The sequence below is a fragment of the Epinephelus moara genome, chromosome 13 (assembly GCF_006386435.1).
Source record: "Epinephelus moara isolate mb chromosome 13, YSFRI_EMoa_1.0, whole genome shotgun sequence".
NCBI classification, from domain to species: domain Eukaryota; kingdom Metazoa; phylum Chordata; class Actinopteri; order Perciformes; family Serranidae; genus Epinephelus; species Epinephelus moara.
In genome coordinates this window covers 7,193,279-7,210,383 of record NC_065518.1, presented here as the reverse complement: position 1 = coordinate 7,210,383, position 17,105 = coordinate 7,193,279, and the positions used below count along the sequence as shown (strand labels likewise).

The 17,105-nt window shown below is 42.1% G+C and overlaps 2 protein-coding genes across 3 annotated transcripts; both read left to right on the top strand.

Annotated features, from left to right (window-relative positions):
• The first annotated feature begins 2,574 nt into the window (after positions 1-2,574).
• On the top strand, positions 2,575-5,996 carry LOC126400019 (dickkopf-related protein 3-like). 2 transcript variants are annotated; one of them, XM_050060422.1, is made up of 4 exons: positions 2,575-2,927; positions 3,186-3,360; positions 3,473-3,674; positions 5,599-5,996. In XM_050060422.1, exons 1-4 carry the CDS (start codon positions 2,775-2,777, stop codon positions 5,657-5,659), a joined length of 591 nt encoding a protein of 196 aa, XP_049916379.1. In that variant the 5' UTR covers positions 2,575-2,774; the 3' UTR covers positions 5,660-5,996. The 2 variants fall into 2 exon arrangements, with proteins under 2 accessions (XP_049916379.1, XP_049916380.1); XM_050060423.1 differs by lacking the exon at positions 5,599-5,996 and having other exon boundaries at positions 3,473-3,678.
• A 3,935-nt stretch (positions 5,997-9,931) lies between these two features.
• tectb (tectorin beta) lies at positions 9,932-16,992 on the top strand. Its single transcript, XM_050060978.1, has 11 exons — positions 9,932-10,015; positions 10,101-10,176; positions 10,290-10,480; positions 10,770-10,921; positions 11,030-11,102; positions 11,287-11,390; positions 11,501-11,584; positions 14,548-14,710; positions 15,993-16,071; positions 16,475-16,507; positions 16,789-16,992. Exons 2-11 carry the CDS (start codon positions 10,110-10,112, stop codon positions 16,860-16,862), a joined length of 1,020 nt encoding a protein of 339 aa, XP_049916935.1. The 5' UTR covers positions 9,932-10,015; positions 10,101-10,109; the 3' UTR covers positions 16,863-16,992.
• Positions 16,993-17,105: the final 113 nt, after the last annotated feature.

Below are 17,105 nucleotides of genomic sequence, written 5' to 3'. Positions count from 1 at the left end.
GAGATGGAAATTACTCCTAACTGGCCAGTAATTCTTGCAGTGACACATATTTGGTCCTTCTCTTTGTCCTTAGAGTAAAAGCATTTTCAAGCTTCTATCTGCTGATATGTAACGGAGCTCCAGAGACTACGAGTTGCCAGAAGACATTGTTGTGTTCTGTGAGAGGTTTTGGAAATGATTGATGACAATGAGCTTATTAGACGATGTCATTTTAACAAAAGCTGAATATTTTTGTGGCTGACGAAAGTGAGTAATGGTGTCCTCATAGCCTAAGGGGATAGTCTGGATGTTTTGAAGTGGGGTTATGTGAGGTACTTATCCATAGTCACTGTATAACAAACAGTAGATAGCAGTCGACAAGCCCCCAGTTTGGAGAAGCCAGCAGGAGTACCAGCATAAGAATAAGCAAGAGGGGGGCAGCAGCAAAACATATTTTAGCCACCTAAAAACAATCATTTATTCATTCATTTGCCATTATTCTGATAGGGGTCACTGGAGGGCTGCAGACTATCCCAGCTGACTATCACAGGGCTGACATATAAACCCTTTTTAGATAGGAATTGTGCAAATTTGCAGGAAAGCCCAATCAGTCTTTTTTCAGCATTGGCAGTATAAAAACAAAATCAGGGAGTGCAGCAAAATGCCGCCTACCTACTTTTGTTCATACAGAATTTCCGGGGCAATGGGGGGCGTGAGCAAGTAACAAAATGTGTAGCTCAGCGTATGATGTAAACAGTGACATGGGAGGGAAGCCGCGACTAGTCAGTCCTTTGGCGATTCTCTCATAAGTCGGCCCGTTCTTCACCGTCTCCGTGATCTGATGGTTAATGGCCTCTTCGTTTGTGAGGACAAGGAGGGCGCACAATTCCTTGTCTCCCCAGTTGCTCATCTTTACAGTGGCCATGTTTCCATCAGCCTGTTTAGATGCGCATCCAGAAGTATCGCATCGGAAAATTATGATGGAAACGCCAAAATTCAAATTCAAATCCCCTGATTCACACAAACTAAAATACGCTCGCTTTAGCCGGGTTTTGGTTGATTCGAAAAAATGCTGATTCACAAAACGGGGGATGGAAACAGTTATGTTCGAATTAAGTCTGACGTAGCGCACCTCTCTCCATGGTGATATCCACACTCCGGGTCGGGAAGGCGGTAATGCATTTACAAGCTGGTTGCCAACAGCCAGAAATCGTAGAAGAAGAAGAATGCGAGACTTGTTTTGTTTCCGGTTCTGCGGAAATCTCGCACGAGTTCGTAGTTTTCACCAAAGTCCGTATATTTAATGGAAACACACAGGATTCATATTTATTTTAATACGCATTTCCCAATGATTTGAATCACTTTTGGATGGAAACATAGCTACAGTCTTCCAGGTTTGCGTTTCCCTCTTGCTACTAGCTGCTCATTCCTGCTATCAGCTGTTTCCTGTTTATCCACCGCCAGTGGGTCAGACGTGTGGCGTCATCAACAGCTCCTCCCGTGGCAGAAGGCAGCCTCGTTCTTTTTAAACCAAAAAGCTTCTGCTAATATGTCTACCCTACGAGGCGGAAAATTGGGCACCTCAGATCAACTCGCCAATCCGGCTCTGTGTGTCTAAACGCTCGCAGCTTGCCGGCAAAACGGCCCAACATTCGCCGGAAATCTGGCAGCCAACCATTCACACCCACATTCACACTTACGGCCAATTTTCTTTTCTTTACTCTTTTCAGGTACAAGCACAGCTGTCATCTTTGCTGTGAGAAAAAGCTGTATCGCAGATGAAATTCAGACAGGAAGAAGGTTATACACCGTATGAAAACACTTCATGCATGAGAGAAACATACTGTCAGTCTTGCAAGTTTCACTTTTGGTACCTGATTCTTTGATGTTTCTTTATCAAGTGATTACTTTTTGTTATTTCAGTGGATTTAAGGTTATGTAATGTTTGGTCTGATCCCGTTTTGGCAAGTAAAAAGAAACTGAAGTTGCTGCAGAAAATGTGCAAAAATGAATCTGCTTGTTTCCCCCGAGCAACTTGTCTCCCCTCCCCTTCTCCCCCCGAGTACTAATGGCTGATGGTAATTACATTTAATGAGATCATGGGGTCGTCTGCAGGGTGCACTTCTGCAAATTGCTCTCAGCGTGGGGTCTGGAGTGGGATAGGGTAGGGGGCGACGGGGCAGCCGAGGTCGGGGCCAGGAGTGTTTGGACGCCGGGCCCCTCGGTGACTTTACCTGTCACTCAGTGAGCAGTGAAACATGTTGTGCATTTGTCTGCTATTGTCCTCATTTGTTTGTCTGGCAGAGATAACCACACGGAGGTGGTGCTTGTCTTGGCTCTATTGTGTGAGGCTTGTTGTCAGTCCATCACGTCCACCACCCCCACATCTCCCCTCTTTCCCTTTCTCCACGACTGGTCATTTTGCCACTATTTTCTGACTGCAGGGGGGTGACTCAGGCAATTTAGTTAATCCATTAACAACTAATTGTCTCCTCCTACCCTGATGTTTGGACAAACAGCCTGGTGGGGGGGGGGGGGGGGGTCCAGCCCAGGTGACCTATAAATGTCCCGCTGGAAGAGCAGACAGCCACCGTTGCTGCTGGGATCCCTGCTGTCCTGACACTTTTCTACACTTTTACTGGGACTTCTAAGCTTTGGATTTTTATTTGGTGTGGACTCAGAGAAAAGTGACTCATCTTTTCTTGCTCCTTGAGTCACCCTGTCTTGATTTAATCGCTCTCAGCCTCTCTCAGTTTGCTCTTATTTATTTATTTTTAATCAGTTTGTTAGTGGAAATGTTGGGGAATCTGTGGATGCTCTGCCTGTGTCTCTGCTTCTCCTGGGCCGAAGCTCGGATATGGGCCTGGATGCTCAACATGCCCCACAGCCCTCCAAAGGAAGGAGCAAAGGCACTTAGAGAAAGCGCTCCTGTAGTGAAAGCAACCATGGTAAGATATATATGGATACTACGCATGAATTTGAATTAAGCACAACCTTTATTTAATCTTGTCAGAAATCATCACAGCTAGTGTAGTCAAATATTTCCTCTTAAGCTCAGAAAATAGTTACACCTCGGATCTTCTACCTACTTATATGAAAATATTGTTAGGATACTTTAGACTTCACATAGCTCCATGTTCAGGATTTTTATGACATACAGGACTTAAATTTGGGCCAAGTTTAACATTTCGCCATTTTATTTCCAGGCCGTGTGCGACCATGACAGGGCCTGTGGGCGAGGTTTCTACTGTGATCGGCACTTTGGTCTTTGTGTTCCCCTGCGAGGGGAGGGCCACTACTGTCGGAGGGATGTCCAGTGTGTCCGCGGTCTCAGCTGCATGTTTGGGAAGTGCCACCGCAGCATCCCCAACGGACAAGAGGGTAAGAGTGCAACAGCAAACAATTAATTTTCATTTATTTAAAATTTAAAAGAGTGTAAGTTTAGAGATTAACAACAACTGGACCTGATGCAACCTGGGTTTCCTTCATCCAGGTGCCAGATGTAAAGTCGACAGGGATTGCGGGGCATCCATGTGCTGCGCTCGACACCACGGTGAGCAGGTGTGCAAAAGACGTCTGATCCGCGACGAGAGCTGCTATGTTCCCGACGGCGGTCTGGCGTTCAGCATAAACCAGATTTGTCCCTGTGATGAGGGGCTGCTGTGTCGAGAAAACGTTGCATTACACCAGAGAGAGTGAGTACAGCAAAGAGAGTGTTTTTATCCACTTAAAGTACCACAACTCAGAGCTGATTTACCAATAGCCTCAAAAGCCTCAGGGCCACTGTTTGTCAAACTGTTGTACAGCATTTGATTAATTGCAGATTTGTGAGGGAATTTTTACGTTACTTATAATGTCATGTCAGGAAGGTCCTGCTTTATTAGAGCCCTTTGTTAAAATGTTACTTGAAGACTCAAACTGTGTTCCAAGTCGACTCCGCACACTTAATTAGAGATGCATCGATTTCATTCTTTTAGCCAATTCCAGTTTCTGATTTTTGAAAAGTCTGACTTGCCAACTGCAAATTTTCTTTCTTCCTAAGAACTGTAATCAACAACATAGACAAGCATATTTTTAAAACTTGACTTTAAATATTAAAAATGCATACATGACATTAAAGATGAGTGTCTCTTTAAGCATGCACAGAAATCTGAGTGAAAATAAATTTACGACGTTTAGAAAACATCGTTCAAAAACAGCTCCTTTGGCTGCTCAAACCATTTCTCAGCTCCCTTTCAGCTCAAGTAACGTCACCATTTTATTTCCTTTCAATTACTAGAGTAAAAACATTTTATTGCCACAGAATGAACTACCAAATCTGTCTAATGGACCATACCATACTTCGACGGCTCACTAAACTAACAAGCAAACTCGGTTAGACCACCCAACTCCATGTTTTTATTTAACTATATTACGTGGAATATGGCGCTAATCATTTTAGCATTTTCCATTCACTTACACTAAAAGGTTAGCATTAGCTTTTCTATGTAAACATTTTGTACCCCAAACTGGGTACAACCAGACTGAGGTAGAACACCCAAATTTGTGTTTTTATTGAGTTATACTTCCTGGTCTTAGAGTGTCTCAGTGTTTTAGCATCTTCCACCCACTTGAAATGGTTAGCATTAGCTTTGCTATGCTACACTTGTGAGCTCCTTATCAACTCCACGATTAAAACAGATTTGGGTGGTGTAGTCCAGTCTGCTAGTTAGCGTAACACAGGAGCTTTGAAACCATGTGCAGCATGCATGGGAATGAAGATCATATTTTGAGATTAGGTTGCAGCGACTCTGACATTATTGAGCTCCCGTCTGTGCTGCTGTTTGTGACGTGACATGCATGTAAATTCGATTGACACAGGATCTGAGACTGACTGACAGGTCACTGGTCATTGTCGATCATTCGGTGCATCTTTCCTCTAAATCTAAACAGGTTTTGAGTGTGTAGTGAACTCATATGGCACCACAAAACAGTTACCATGCACACTAAAGAAACTTTATACGTGTGTGTGCGTGTGTGCTCTTGATGCACACTATTGTCCTTAGTGCATTGCACAAAGGAAACGGAGGAGCTACTCACAGCTGGAAGAAATTAAAACAAATTATGGGTGTCGGTAAAACGGCTTCAGGAACAGCTCAGAAAGCCAAAAACACCAATTAAATCCTTTGGAGAAGCATTTTCGTGACATTTGTGAAGTTAAGTTGGCAGTGACGTTCCAACGTCACAGTTTTATTTGACAGGTGTTGGCACGACATGTATTGCATCTTTCCTGTTTGTTTAAAACAGCTGATTATTTTGAAGACAAAGACAAGCTTGTGCTAATAAATGTGATAGGAGTGAAGGGGAATCAGAGGACCTGTGTCCAGTGGTCATGGTCCTGTTTAATCAAACTGACACTAGTTCTCTGTGTATGTGATGGTAACTTGGAGATATGTACGCAAGGCCTAAGGAGTGTGAGGTAGTGGAGGGGTGTCAATGGGAACCTAACGACAAAGTTTTGCCGCAAGACTCCCTAACGTGTTAATCCAGTCACACCCCAAGTTGTTTTTAAAATATGCTTTAATATGTTTAATAAATGGCATGTTTTCATTGTCTAACCTCAGTTTGTTTGTCTTTCAGGAGAGATTTTATTTACCAGCCTGAACAAACCAGTTGGACCTGCCAAGTCCCCAAATCTTGATGCCAGCCTCAATGTTAAAGCTATTTATTGTGTAAATGTGTTGTATATGTTTGTATATAAAAAAACATAGGTATTTCCAAATGTGTTGTGTAGCTGCATGTTTTATTAGACTTGTACAGTACGGTTGTTTTTATTATTTCATTTTGTAAATTTTGACAAAAGCACTACTGTATGTAATCTAGTGTAGATTTAGTGATCACTGATTATATCTATAAATGTATATTCCCCTTCAGTTTAAAGAATAAAAAGATTGTTTTCCAAAAGCAAAGAATCTGTAATGATTCACCGCTATGATTTTATTTTAAACCTGCCAAAAATCATTCAAAATGAATAATACATACACATCAGCAAGAGTGTATTGAAGAAAAGGTTTTGCTGCCCTCTTGTGGTTAATGTGCAGCTGGGTAGTCCATGTTTATCATCATTGTAGACACAGTAAACCCAAATGTAAAGCATTTTGTTTGTCCAGTGAATTTATTCCAGTGTTACTCTGATGATGAAACTTTGTGTCATGCATTTCCTCCATTAAAGGGGAATTCAGAATTCCAGTATGTTGTTTTGATGGCCTGGGAATTTGTGAACATGAACGATTCTCTCTCAAAGCCAGAAACCAGAGAAGTAGGTCTCAAATGTGTGATGTCATCAAGTATAAAGTCTGGAGCTACTCCATAGACAATGAACAGGAGGCTAATTTTATTTTACTTTTTAGATCTACACACTGTTTTCTTTTTAAGCCCAAATTAGCCTCAGAAACAGAAAATATACCTGTATACTCAGAGCATTCCCCTGGGTGCTCTGTGTTGTCAAGAAGTGGTTCGCAACTGGTGGTCATGCTCCAAAAGTGGGTTGTGGGTCCATTCTGAATGAACTACAAGTGACTCGCAATCATGTCAAGTTTGTAAAAAACGGACTGTATTTTGAAGTACAGTACATTTCTGGCACAATTTCTTTACTCTGAAGTGCTGTTTCCTGCTGTAGAGTGAGTGACTAACGGATAGCTACTTGGCAGACAGCAAACTGGCTGGACTGCATGGTCAAACACATGATGTTGAATGTATTAAAGGGATAGTGCACCCAAAAATGAAAATTCACCCATTATCTACTCACCTATCTAGACTTGCGGAGATCCAAGGGGAGACGGGGTAGCAACACAACTCCACCTAATGGAGAGACCGTGAGATGTGGGCACCTCCTTCATGTGTGTTCACATGCTTTCCCTGGTCTCGCCCGCAAGCACACACACGTGAGCGCGGTGTACAGACAGGCAGTCAGAGCTACAGGCTACAATGAGGCTAAAAACCCAAATGACGTTTTTCCAAACAATTTTTTATGTTGGGGCTTCAGGACACTTGGATCACTACGGACGAGCAGTATGGAGATATTTTGTGGTTTCAATTATGTGTTTTAGACGTTTGAATCTGGGTCGCCATCAGCCTGCATTAGGTGGAGTTGTGTTGCTACCTCCTCTCCCCTTGGATCTCTGCAAGTGTTGTGAGGACTCTAAAACTTCACCTGAGCCTCCCTCGGCATATGGGTGAGTAGATAATGGCTGAATTTTCATTTTTGGGTGCACTATCCCTTTAAACTGTGTGGACCTTGAACCAATGACTAAGGAGAAATTTTGACCCCGCGATTGGACCAGTTGGGAACCACTGGTCTAGAACATCTTTCACCATTCATTGCCAATGGAGAAACTCCAGACTTGATACCTGATGACATCACAGATTCGATTTTTAGCACTCTAGTTGTTGGATTGTGGAGAGTGTTGTTCATGTTGACTAATATTTTAGACCACAGACATAACATGTATGAATTTTGAAAATGGGCGTAGTCCCCCTTTAAATACATAATTACACATTAAAAAAGAAGAAGAAAAAGCTAAGTTTTTTGACAGAGATTTCGAGGCATTTTAGTCAAAAAACAGATTTTGTGTACCCCCACAGCGCTCAGGTGAGGTCGGGGCTATATAAACGTACCAGAAACAGCAAGCGTCCAAGAGACACAGCCCCCAAAACTCAAATATAGAAACATGAAATGCCAAGTGAGAGTAAATCTGGGGTGGTATTTACTTTTGCTTGACTGGCGAGCCTGTTGCCAAAAATATTTGGACACACACAATATGTTTGGAATTAACCATACAGATGGACAATAGAGAAATGAATTGTGCTGCATGAGTGGTTTGAGAGGTTTCTGATACTTTTCCTACTGTGAAAAGCTGACTGTGGCCTCATGTTTTTCACCTAGGAATAACAACAAACATTTTACAAACACTTTTCTAATTTAGATATCAGTAAATTTAAAGTAAATAATGAATACTTAAGACTCAAAAGATAGATTTTGGGGTGGAGTATCACTTTAAAGCTCAAAGTGGACACAGTGAGCACGTTTCTTGGATGACAGGCTGCAGTTACATAACATGGCGGAGTCTTGCGGCTCCTGATTGTTAGCGTCACCAGATGCTGTAACGCTAGCTGTCTCCTGACCCGTTCTTAGATCGATATCTTCTTCACAGACTCCTCCGTCGCTCCATTCAGATGCTAATCGTCTGCAGTTTGCCCCCTCAATTGCTGGGTGACTTGAATTGTTCTGTGAAGGACATTAGCGTCTAACCTCTTTGCTATCGTTTTACAGCTCTCATCATTAAGTCTTTGCAAGGAGGTTTTTGATTGTGTGAACGGAAGCGAACGTTAGAAACAAAGAGTTCTAACTTTATTGATGCCTTGGAGGCAAATCTACCTTTTCCTTTCCTTTCCCCTGAGTATCTTCAGTTTTCCAGCCATTTTAACTTCTTAAAAAACATAAAATTAGAACAGATAATTAAACATGATGAACTGTCAGCTGAATAGATATCAAACTAAAGCGACTGAGGCTTCAGGCAACTCGATATAAACCAATTAAAATGATGTAAACAGGCCAATGAAACACACGTTTCACACACATGTAGGGCTGACAAGACAAAGGTGATATCTGATCGCACAAAACTGAGAAACCTTATATTACTGAATGCTGCAAAACACAGCCCTATCATCTCCACTTAAGAACACTAGTTAGTAGTGTGAGCCTGCTCTTATCTGAGCTGCCATCACTTTTTGAAGGTATCTATACATGTCTGTTTGCACTATTTAGCTTCTTAAATGGTTTTGTGTTCCTGAACACTTTGTCCTTTTTGGCCAAGAGGACAAAGAGAAGGAACAGGGCAGTCTGTTTCTCTGTCTACCTCAAGTTCTGTTCCCGAAACGTGAATGTGTGCTGGTGCACTTGATTGATTTATTGGTTAAAAGCGGGGGAAGTTTGCCTATTTGCTTTCTGGTGGAAAGTTACATGAGAGGGCTGATACCACAATTTTTCCATAGCAACATTGTTTGGGTGGGACGGCGTTACCAGCGATAATCACAGAATTAGCAGCGCTGTTAGCTAATGTTAGCTAACACCAGATCTAGGTGCTGTGCAGTGCAGTGAACTGAAGAGTAGCAAAACTGATCTATAATGCATGACCAGTCAAAAATACTGTCAGCTGCTAACTGACTGGGGGTTAACCGTTGACATCCTTGCTTTGGTTGTATTGTTTTTATTTTTTTCATCTTTTAAACAACCAGGATATAATATGATAATTTCTGAACTTTAGAGATGAGCGTGTCGGCAGATTTTGTGACTATGGGGACTGGACCTAGGCTAGCTGTTTACCCCCGTTTCCAGTCGTTATGCTAAGCTAAGCTAAGCTAACAGTTTGCTGACTACATGTATGAGTGTGGTATCAATCTCCTTGTTTAACTCTCCACCAGAAACTAAATAAGGTTATTTCCCAAAATGTCAAACTTCTGCTTTACATAAGCATATATGAATGACACAAATAAAATTTAGAAAGGCAGGAGACATTTAATGAACTGTAACAAGGTGAAAACAGGTGGAAAATCTTCAATAATCACTCCTCCGCTGCCGCAGCGATGCTGCTAGCTAAGTGTGAAATAAATTATTCGCCCTCCTATGTTATAACAAGTCCTAACTGTCTCTATTCACTGTATGAAATTGACAGATTTCCCTGTGAGCCCGTCTCCAGATAAGGTGACTTTAAGCACCCTGAGTGCTCGTCCCGTGAGACGCTGGTCATTTGAAAGTGAATGTCCGAGCAGCACAGAGAGCTTTTGTGAGCAGTGACACAATAGAGCTCTTAAACCTGCCAGAGGGGAGACGAGGAGAGAATGGGGGAGAAGTTGATTTCCCTCACCTGTGATGGTATAAAATACCTCCCCAAGCTGTCAAGATGTTAGTTGTAGAGTTGCCGGTGCTGGTGGCTTGTTGAAGAGCCATGAGGATCCTCTGACATCAGAATATATAAAGAGATTTTTTCCCCAACAGGTAAATCTTTTATTTAATGACATACTTACATCATTCTATGTTATCCTTGAATATTCTCTCATTGGTAACTAAAATCTCTTCGCAGCATCACAGCATGGCTTCTGTTGGTGCTTTGTTAATGCTTCTACCTGTTGCATGGACATGCTCTCCCCAAAAAGCAGGTAACATCACACAGTACAGAGATCAGGTTGTTCTCATGCTGGATGTCTTTTAAATCCCACATATTTCAAGCAATTATTTGCCAGGTTTATTGAGAGTTTGCATCTTATTCCAGACTATGTTATGGTGTCATGTTTCCCCAACGCTATCATTGCCAACGTCCCTGAGTGTCCGTACGGCTGGGAGATCGACCAGCTGTCCCTGGGTGGAGTTTGCTACTCTGGAATACACAGTCCAGGCTACTACCGCTTCATCATCCCAGACCTGACGCCCAAAAACCACTCGTATTGCGGCACGCAGTCTGAGGTGAGGGTCACAATTACTGTATCCAGCCATGGAGACTTTGATTATTCGCCCAGTTTCTGACATGTCTGCTTTGTGATAGTTTTGACACCACCCCAGTTCAAAGTAGGACAACGGGGTTTAGTTTGTAGTGCTAAAGCATTTTACATTGATTAAAAACCAGAAACAATGTCTCTGTTTCTCAGGTGAAGGCATCGCCATTTTTATTTTAGAGCCTCAGCAACAGAAGAAAACAACCAAAAAGTACAAAAAGATATTATTCATATTCTTGTCTTCACATCCCCTCTGACAGTACATGCCCGGCAAAGATCCCAAGTACATCTTCTACAACTCCATCGTGTCCAACGACACGTCGCTCACAGTCAGAAACCAGCCGGTCAACTACACCTTCAGCTGCATGTACCGAGCAGCCTACCTGGTAAATAACGCAGTGTTCAGCCAAAGGTAAGCATTGACACGAGACACGAGGCGACCACAGTCACCGTGTGGAACATAAGTGCATTCTAACCCAATGACTTGCAGCGTTTTTACTAAACCCTCTGCTTTTTCCAGAGTGGCTACAGTTTATGTCAACAACGGGAGTTTAGGCACTTTTAGGTCACAGTTGTCTATGAACGTGTTCACGGTGAGTAGACGCTCGCAGATTCAGTTTCTCCAGTGGAGGCAACATGTTTCATGCAGTCATGCTATTTTTATATGTGTTTAATAAATCCTCTGCAGAACAGAAGTACCAATAAGAAGTTATTCAATGTACGAGTGTGACTTGTTACATTCAGATGCAAATAAAAATATATGTATGTATTTTGTAGAATTCAAAGTTCCTGTACGCCAAGGACGCCCCGTATGTGATCGACACCTCTGAGATCGGCTCTGAAGTCTTCATCGGCATCGAGGCCAAAGGACTAAGTAACAGGTATGTCAGCATATATTGAAATATTCCAGGTGTTTAAAGATTATGTTTATATTCATACAAGTACCACAACCACTCAAAGTCTAACACATCTTTCAATTATCACCTCTCAGATTCAAAGTTGTGATAAACAACTGCTGGGCCACTCCTACTCCATACTCAACAGACAAGAAGCGGTGGAGTCTCATCATCAACAGGTACAAAGTCAAACATTTCAACTGGTTCAGCTAGTGCCCACCATACACCAGAAGACTTTAAAAAGATTTTGAGAAGACTAAAGTCACACGATAAGATTTTGCAAAGACTGAGTATCTTGCAGGGGTCACTATTTGCAAATCTGCAACTAGATTCCCTTTGAGATCATTTTCCATCCTGCTCCTGGTGGAAACTCCCTTTTAGAAATTTGACATATTAACAATTCCTCAAGTGTGCAAAAATCACGTAACTCTAGAAACACAAAATAAGAGGCGTCATATGTCAACAACACTCTTGTCAATTCGTCGTCAGTATAATCCATAAAGATAAACTGTATTTGTGTACAAACTTTACATTTTTGTCGCCTCAACTTGCGACAAGACTCTGTTGGTTTGCTGCGCTATTTAAGTCAAAGAAGACAGTGGGAATGAGAGGCGAACTGTTACAAAAGTTAAGATTTCTCATTGAAATAAGTGCCAGTTGGTGGATCAGATACACACTGAATTAAACACAGACTCTGTTCACTCCAGAACTCCACCAGTGTCTCCTCCTTTTCCACTTTATAAGAGAACCAAGACTTTTTTATGTCCTGTAGCCCTCCTGGAGTCCTCCCCATTGGGCCTTTTCCACTGTCACTTGGCCATGCCGAGTCAAGCCATGCCATGCTGCACCGATTTGCATTTCCATGATCCGTTTAGACGCGCCGTGCCACACTGAGCTACGCCAGAGATGGACCTTCTCTAAAGTAGGTCCAAAAGCTAGGCTGCCAGCCCACAAGCAGGTAGCGGTGACGTCTCTCTGACCACAGCCAACGCCCGACGACCCCCCAAACAAGTTTTGTGTGGTGCAAGACTACTTATCTCATCTTGCCTGCAGGAGACCAGAGAGAAAAGTGTTCTTAAAAGTCTCTGTGTGTTCAGCTCTCAGTATGTCTGTAGCTTCTAACTGAATCTCTGTGGTTTGGAGTTCGCTTGGTTTCATGTTCGCTATCAGCCGTATAAGAAGTTAAGTGAAGTTTCGGCCCAAAAAAATCAACATTTCCTTATTTTGCTGCTTCACAATAAAAGTTCTTACATAACAAAATAACGGTGGACTTTTATTGCGAAGAATCTATAGAAAATGAAATGTGTATATCACTGAATTAGTGGAACTTGGTTGGTGGCTTTTCTTCAATAAAGACAAGTCTAATAATACGGCAGGGAGGAAGAATAACAGCAGAAACCGCCGCAGTGAGATGTTGATGAAGAGCTGCAGACAACAGGCTCTTACTGCACCTCTGCAAACAGCTCACCTCCAACAGGTCAACTTATTTTCCCTGCCCTGCTGTGGAAAGACACATGCAGCAGTAATAACAGGGGACTTTAGTTGTGGATCAGCTCTCTGCTTTTAAACGTCATCACTCAAGATGAGCAGTCATCAGTGAAAGACACACCTTCAAGTGTGTGGCCCTGTTGTAATGGAGATGCAAATCCCTGCTGCACTGGGCTGATGACCCAAACCAAACCAAGCCAAGCCAAGCCAAGCCAAGCCTGCTCTGGACTGTCGAAAAGGGGTACATGTTTACTGTCTACCCTGTTTTGCTGTTTCCTGTTTGACAGTGGAGAAAGTGCAGTTGTTGGTTATTGACAATGTTCATGACATTGAACTTCATTATTTGCATGAGCCAAGACTAAAAAATTACAATAACATCAAACATACTGTATTTTATTGGAACGTCAATATGAGAGAAATACAGACTTAAAGGATAACTTCGGTATTTTTCAACCTGGGCCCTATTTCCCCATGTGTATGTGTGTGTATGATTCATAGGTACAACTCGTTCTAAAATTGGTTCAGTATCGAGGGAGGCGGATGCAGCCGGCAGCCGCGAAACGAGCTAGAGCGGTAACGGGGGCAAATGCGTCCCGTATAAGTTTGTAAAAGTAAAAGTGCTTTTTTCGCCACTGAACAGTTCAGATCGCCAGTGCTATCTCTGTAAATAGCATACTAAACGTTTCCCTTACCTCTGGGCTGTGTGTGATGTCATCTCGCGAGAGCTTTGCTCCACTGTGTCTGTAGCTCTCTCTACTCGTGGGACAGCCGTTTTCTTGAGGAAGAGGTGTTTCGGGATTGGATGTCTTCTCTTCTTCGGCTGGCAGTAGTCATCTTGGGAGAAGTGAGCACTGCAGACCCGATGGTCTGCAAGGCGCAGTGTCTGGACAGGAGTGTTAGCATCCATTTGTAGCACAACTAGCCACAACTTCAGCATCTCGCCGTCCGACAAAGGCAGCCTATGAAAGCTGTACGGGGTGTTGCGCGACATCCTGTTCTTGCAATTCGGATAAGCACAAACACGAACCATTGTTTTCAATCGATGCAGTAAAACTCTCAACTGTACTCCGGGACAACCAGCGCCACTCTGAGCGGCGCTCAGCATGGCTCCTCTGTTTTCTTCCGGCAACAAGCAAAGCTCTCGCGAGATGACGTCACAGCCGGGAGGAGGTGAAGGGTCAGGGAAACGTTTAGTATGCTATTTACAGAGATAACACTGGCGATCTGAACCGGTCAGTGGCGAAAAAAAGCACTTTTAATGCGCAAACTTATACGGGACGCATTTGCCCCCGTTACCGTTTTAACTCGTTTCGTGGCTCCCGGCTGCATCCGCCTCCCTCAATACTGAACCAATTTTAGAACAAGTTGCACCTATGAATCATACGCACACATACACATGGGGAAATAGGGCCCAGGTTGAAAAATACCGAAGTTATCCTTTAAGACTCACTGGAGCATGCACCAGCTGGGTGACATTGGAAGTTTGTCTGGGACAGTGAAAAATCTTGAAAATGTACTTCAGTCATTTGTTCAGAATCTGCTCCTGATACCTCAAATAAGTTTTACAGTGTAGTTGAATGTGAAAGAACACCTCTGGATGCCACTTGATACTTAAATGAATTTTCCGATTAAACCCGTTTCTGTCTTCCACCAGCTGCTCCTCTGACAACACTGTGACGATTTTTGAGAACGCCAAAGACAGCCGCTCCATGTTCAAGTTCAACTCTTTCCGCTTCCAACGTCTGGAGAAGGTTTCCACTGTCTGGCTTCACTGTGAGGTCCAAGTCTGTGATGGAGAGAGGCTCAATTGTCAACCAGTGAGTGCAACACTTAGACATGATATCAACATATCTTCAGTTCATCTGTTTATCAATGTCAGTCCCTGTTGTTACATTTCCAACTCTTTTTGCCCTTGAAATATCACATGCAGTTTAAGTCATTATGAGGCACCAGTTTCCAGAGTAGCCAAGTACATTTAGCCAAGTACTGAACAATTTTGAGGTACTTTACTTGAGTATTTCCACTCTCTGCTGCTTTATACTTCACTACATTTATTTTTGGATGCCTTTGTCCAAAGCAACGTACAAATGAGGTTATGAGTTACTTTTCAGAATATACATGATAAGCTTATAAAATCCAATTAATTGGTAACGATTAAACCAGTGGTTCCCAACCCTTTGGCGTTTAAGTCGTTATCAAGTGATTTCCTGTCAAAAGTCCACAGAATGGATTTAAGTTTGTGTAGTTTTGTGGGTTTGTTCATCTCATGTCCCCTCAGATTTATCTGATGATCCTTTGGAGGGACCCATCCCCTTCTCATTCCCAGGTTTTCAAATACCAACACTTTATCAGCCCCCTCGGCGTCTGATAGCGACGCACAGGGCACCCTTTAGCGCAATGGTTCCCAACTGGTCCACCCACGGGATCCAGATTTCTCCTTAGTCATTAGTTCAAGGTCCACACAGTTTAATACATTCAGTGCATACTTGTGTTTGGCCATGTTAAGCTAGTTTGTTGTCTCTGTTAAGTAGCTATCTGTCAGTCACTCACTCTACAGCAGGAAATGGCACTTCAGAATAAAAGCTCTGCGCCAGAAAATCCCTGTACTTAAAGATAAAATGTGTTTTTTACAAACTTAACATGTTTGCGAGTCACTTGTGTCCATTCAGAATGACCTTCGACCCGCTTTTGGACTGCAGCCCACCAGTTGGGAACCACTGCTTTAGTGTGGTTAATTCTATTAAATGGTCGTGCTTGTTAAGTTTAAAAAATCATATTTTGGGTTATAATAAGTATGTTTATTACGTGACGTTTGATTCACACTGGGTGGGACTTCTTCGTACTTTAAATGTAAATAAGATTCAAGAGTGCATAAAAAAATAAAATAGAGCTTGTTTTATGAAAAAATGCTCAGGAAGGTTCCCAGGACCCCCCTACAGAGGTCTGAGCCTCGACTGTCCTCAAATCCTAGAAACGTCCCTAACTGAACCCTGGCCTCATTTTGCAGAAGTGTCCCCTGGTCAAAGCAAGTCTGGTCTAAGTTTAATTGACAAAATGTGCTTCTTACTGAACTCATGTTTCCTCCTCTCTTCCCTCAAGGGTCCCTGCTCTTTTAGAAGTCTGTCATCAGAGGCGGATCCAAGTGGGGGGATCCTTACAGCTGAGTTTCACATTAAAGGTACAGTACGTCATATAGTCTTCACATGCTGAGGTGTTTTACACTTTTCACAGTGTTTAACATCCCCTTCAGACATGTTTGAAGACATTTAAAATTCTTAGCTTGGAATATTTGTTTGTGTCTGATGTTTTTTTTTCACAAAAAAAGTTAAATTACTGAGGTAAAAATGATTAAATTAGATCCCACTCTGACATATATCATTCCGGTCAAACATCCAAGTGAAGCAACAGTAAGTTAAAAACTGTTTTGAGTTTTGGGGGACTTTAAATATACAAATATCAATTTGTAGCATTGTAATTTTGCCTCAATCAAAATAAAATGATCCATTAGCTGACTGTTTTTGTCTTTTGTCTTTACTGTAATTGCTTTTATGTTGTATTATGATGTCTTTATCTATCAACAGGTATTAATTCCTCCAATAATGGACACATGAAAGGTAAACAAATGTGATGACTACTGTTGATAAAAATGTATCTGAATCTGTATCTGTGTCACATATATTTTCTTCCCAAACATGTTGCTGTTGCAAAGTTTTCTGTAGATAACCAGAAATCAAATCCTGGTGGGAAAATACTTCATTTATTTGTTGGCCTTAAAGTCATTAAACCTTAAAACATTTCTGAGAAACATGCTATGTCTCAGCTAATCCACATAAGTTGTTTGTCTCTCATCTGCATTTGATCCGATTTGTATTCTCTTTTCCTGTTTCCCTCACAGGCACGTCACTATTCATCCTGCTGCTGGTCCTCATAAACATGTGCTGTGATTTAGCAACCGGATCAAGAATGTAGTAAAAACTTGTATTCGTGTCACCCCCACACTCTCATTATCTCACAGACATTATTTGTAATTAGCACGTTTATTGATGCTTTGGATAATCTTTTGAAATGTCACACACACTCCTTCACTGCTTCTTCCAATAAAGATTTACTGACATTTTTAAAGAAATGATCTTTGTCCCTTTTTGTTTTTAATCATGCCCCCATTCTCTCATGAAAAAATATCCTGGGCATCCTCACAATGTTGATGAATAA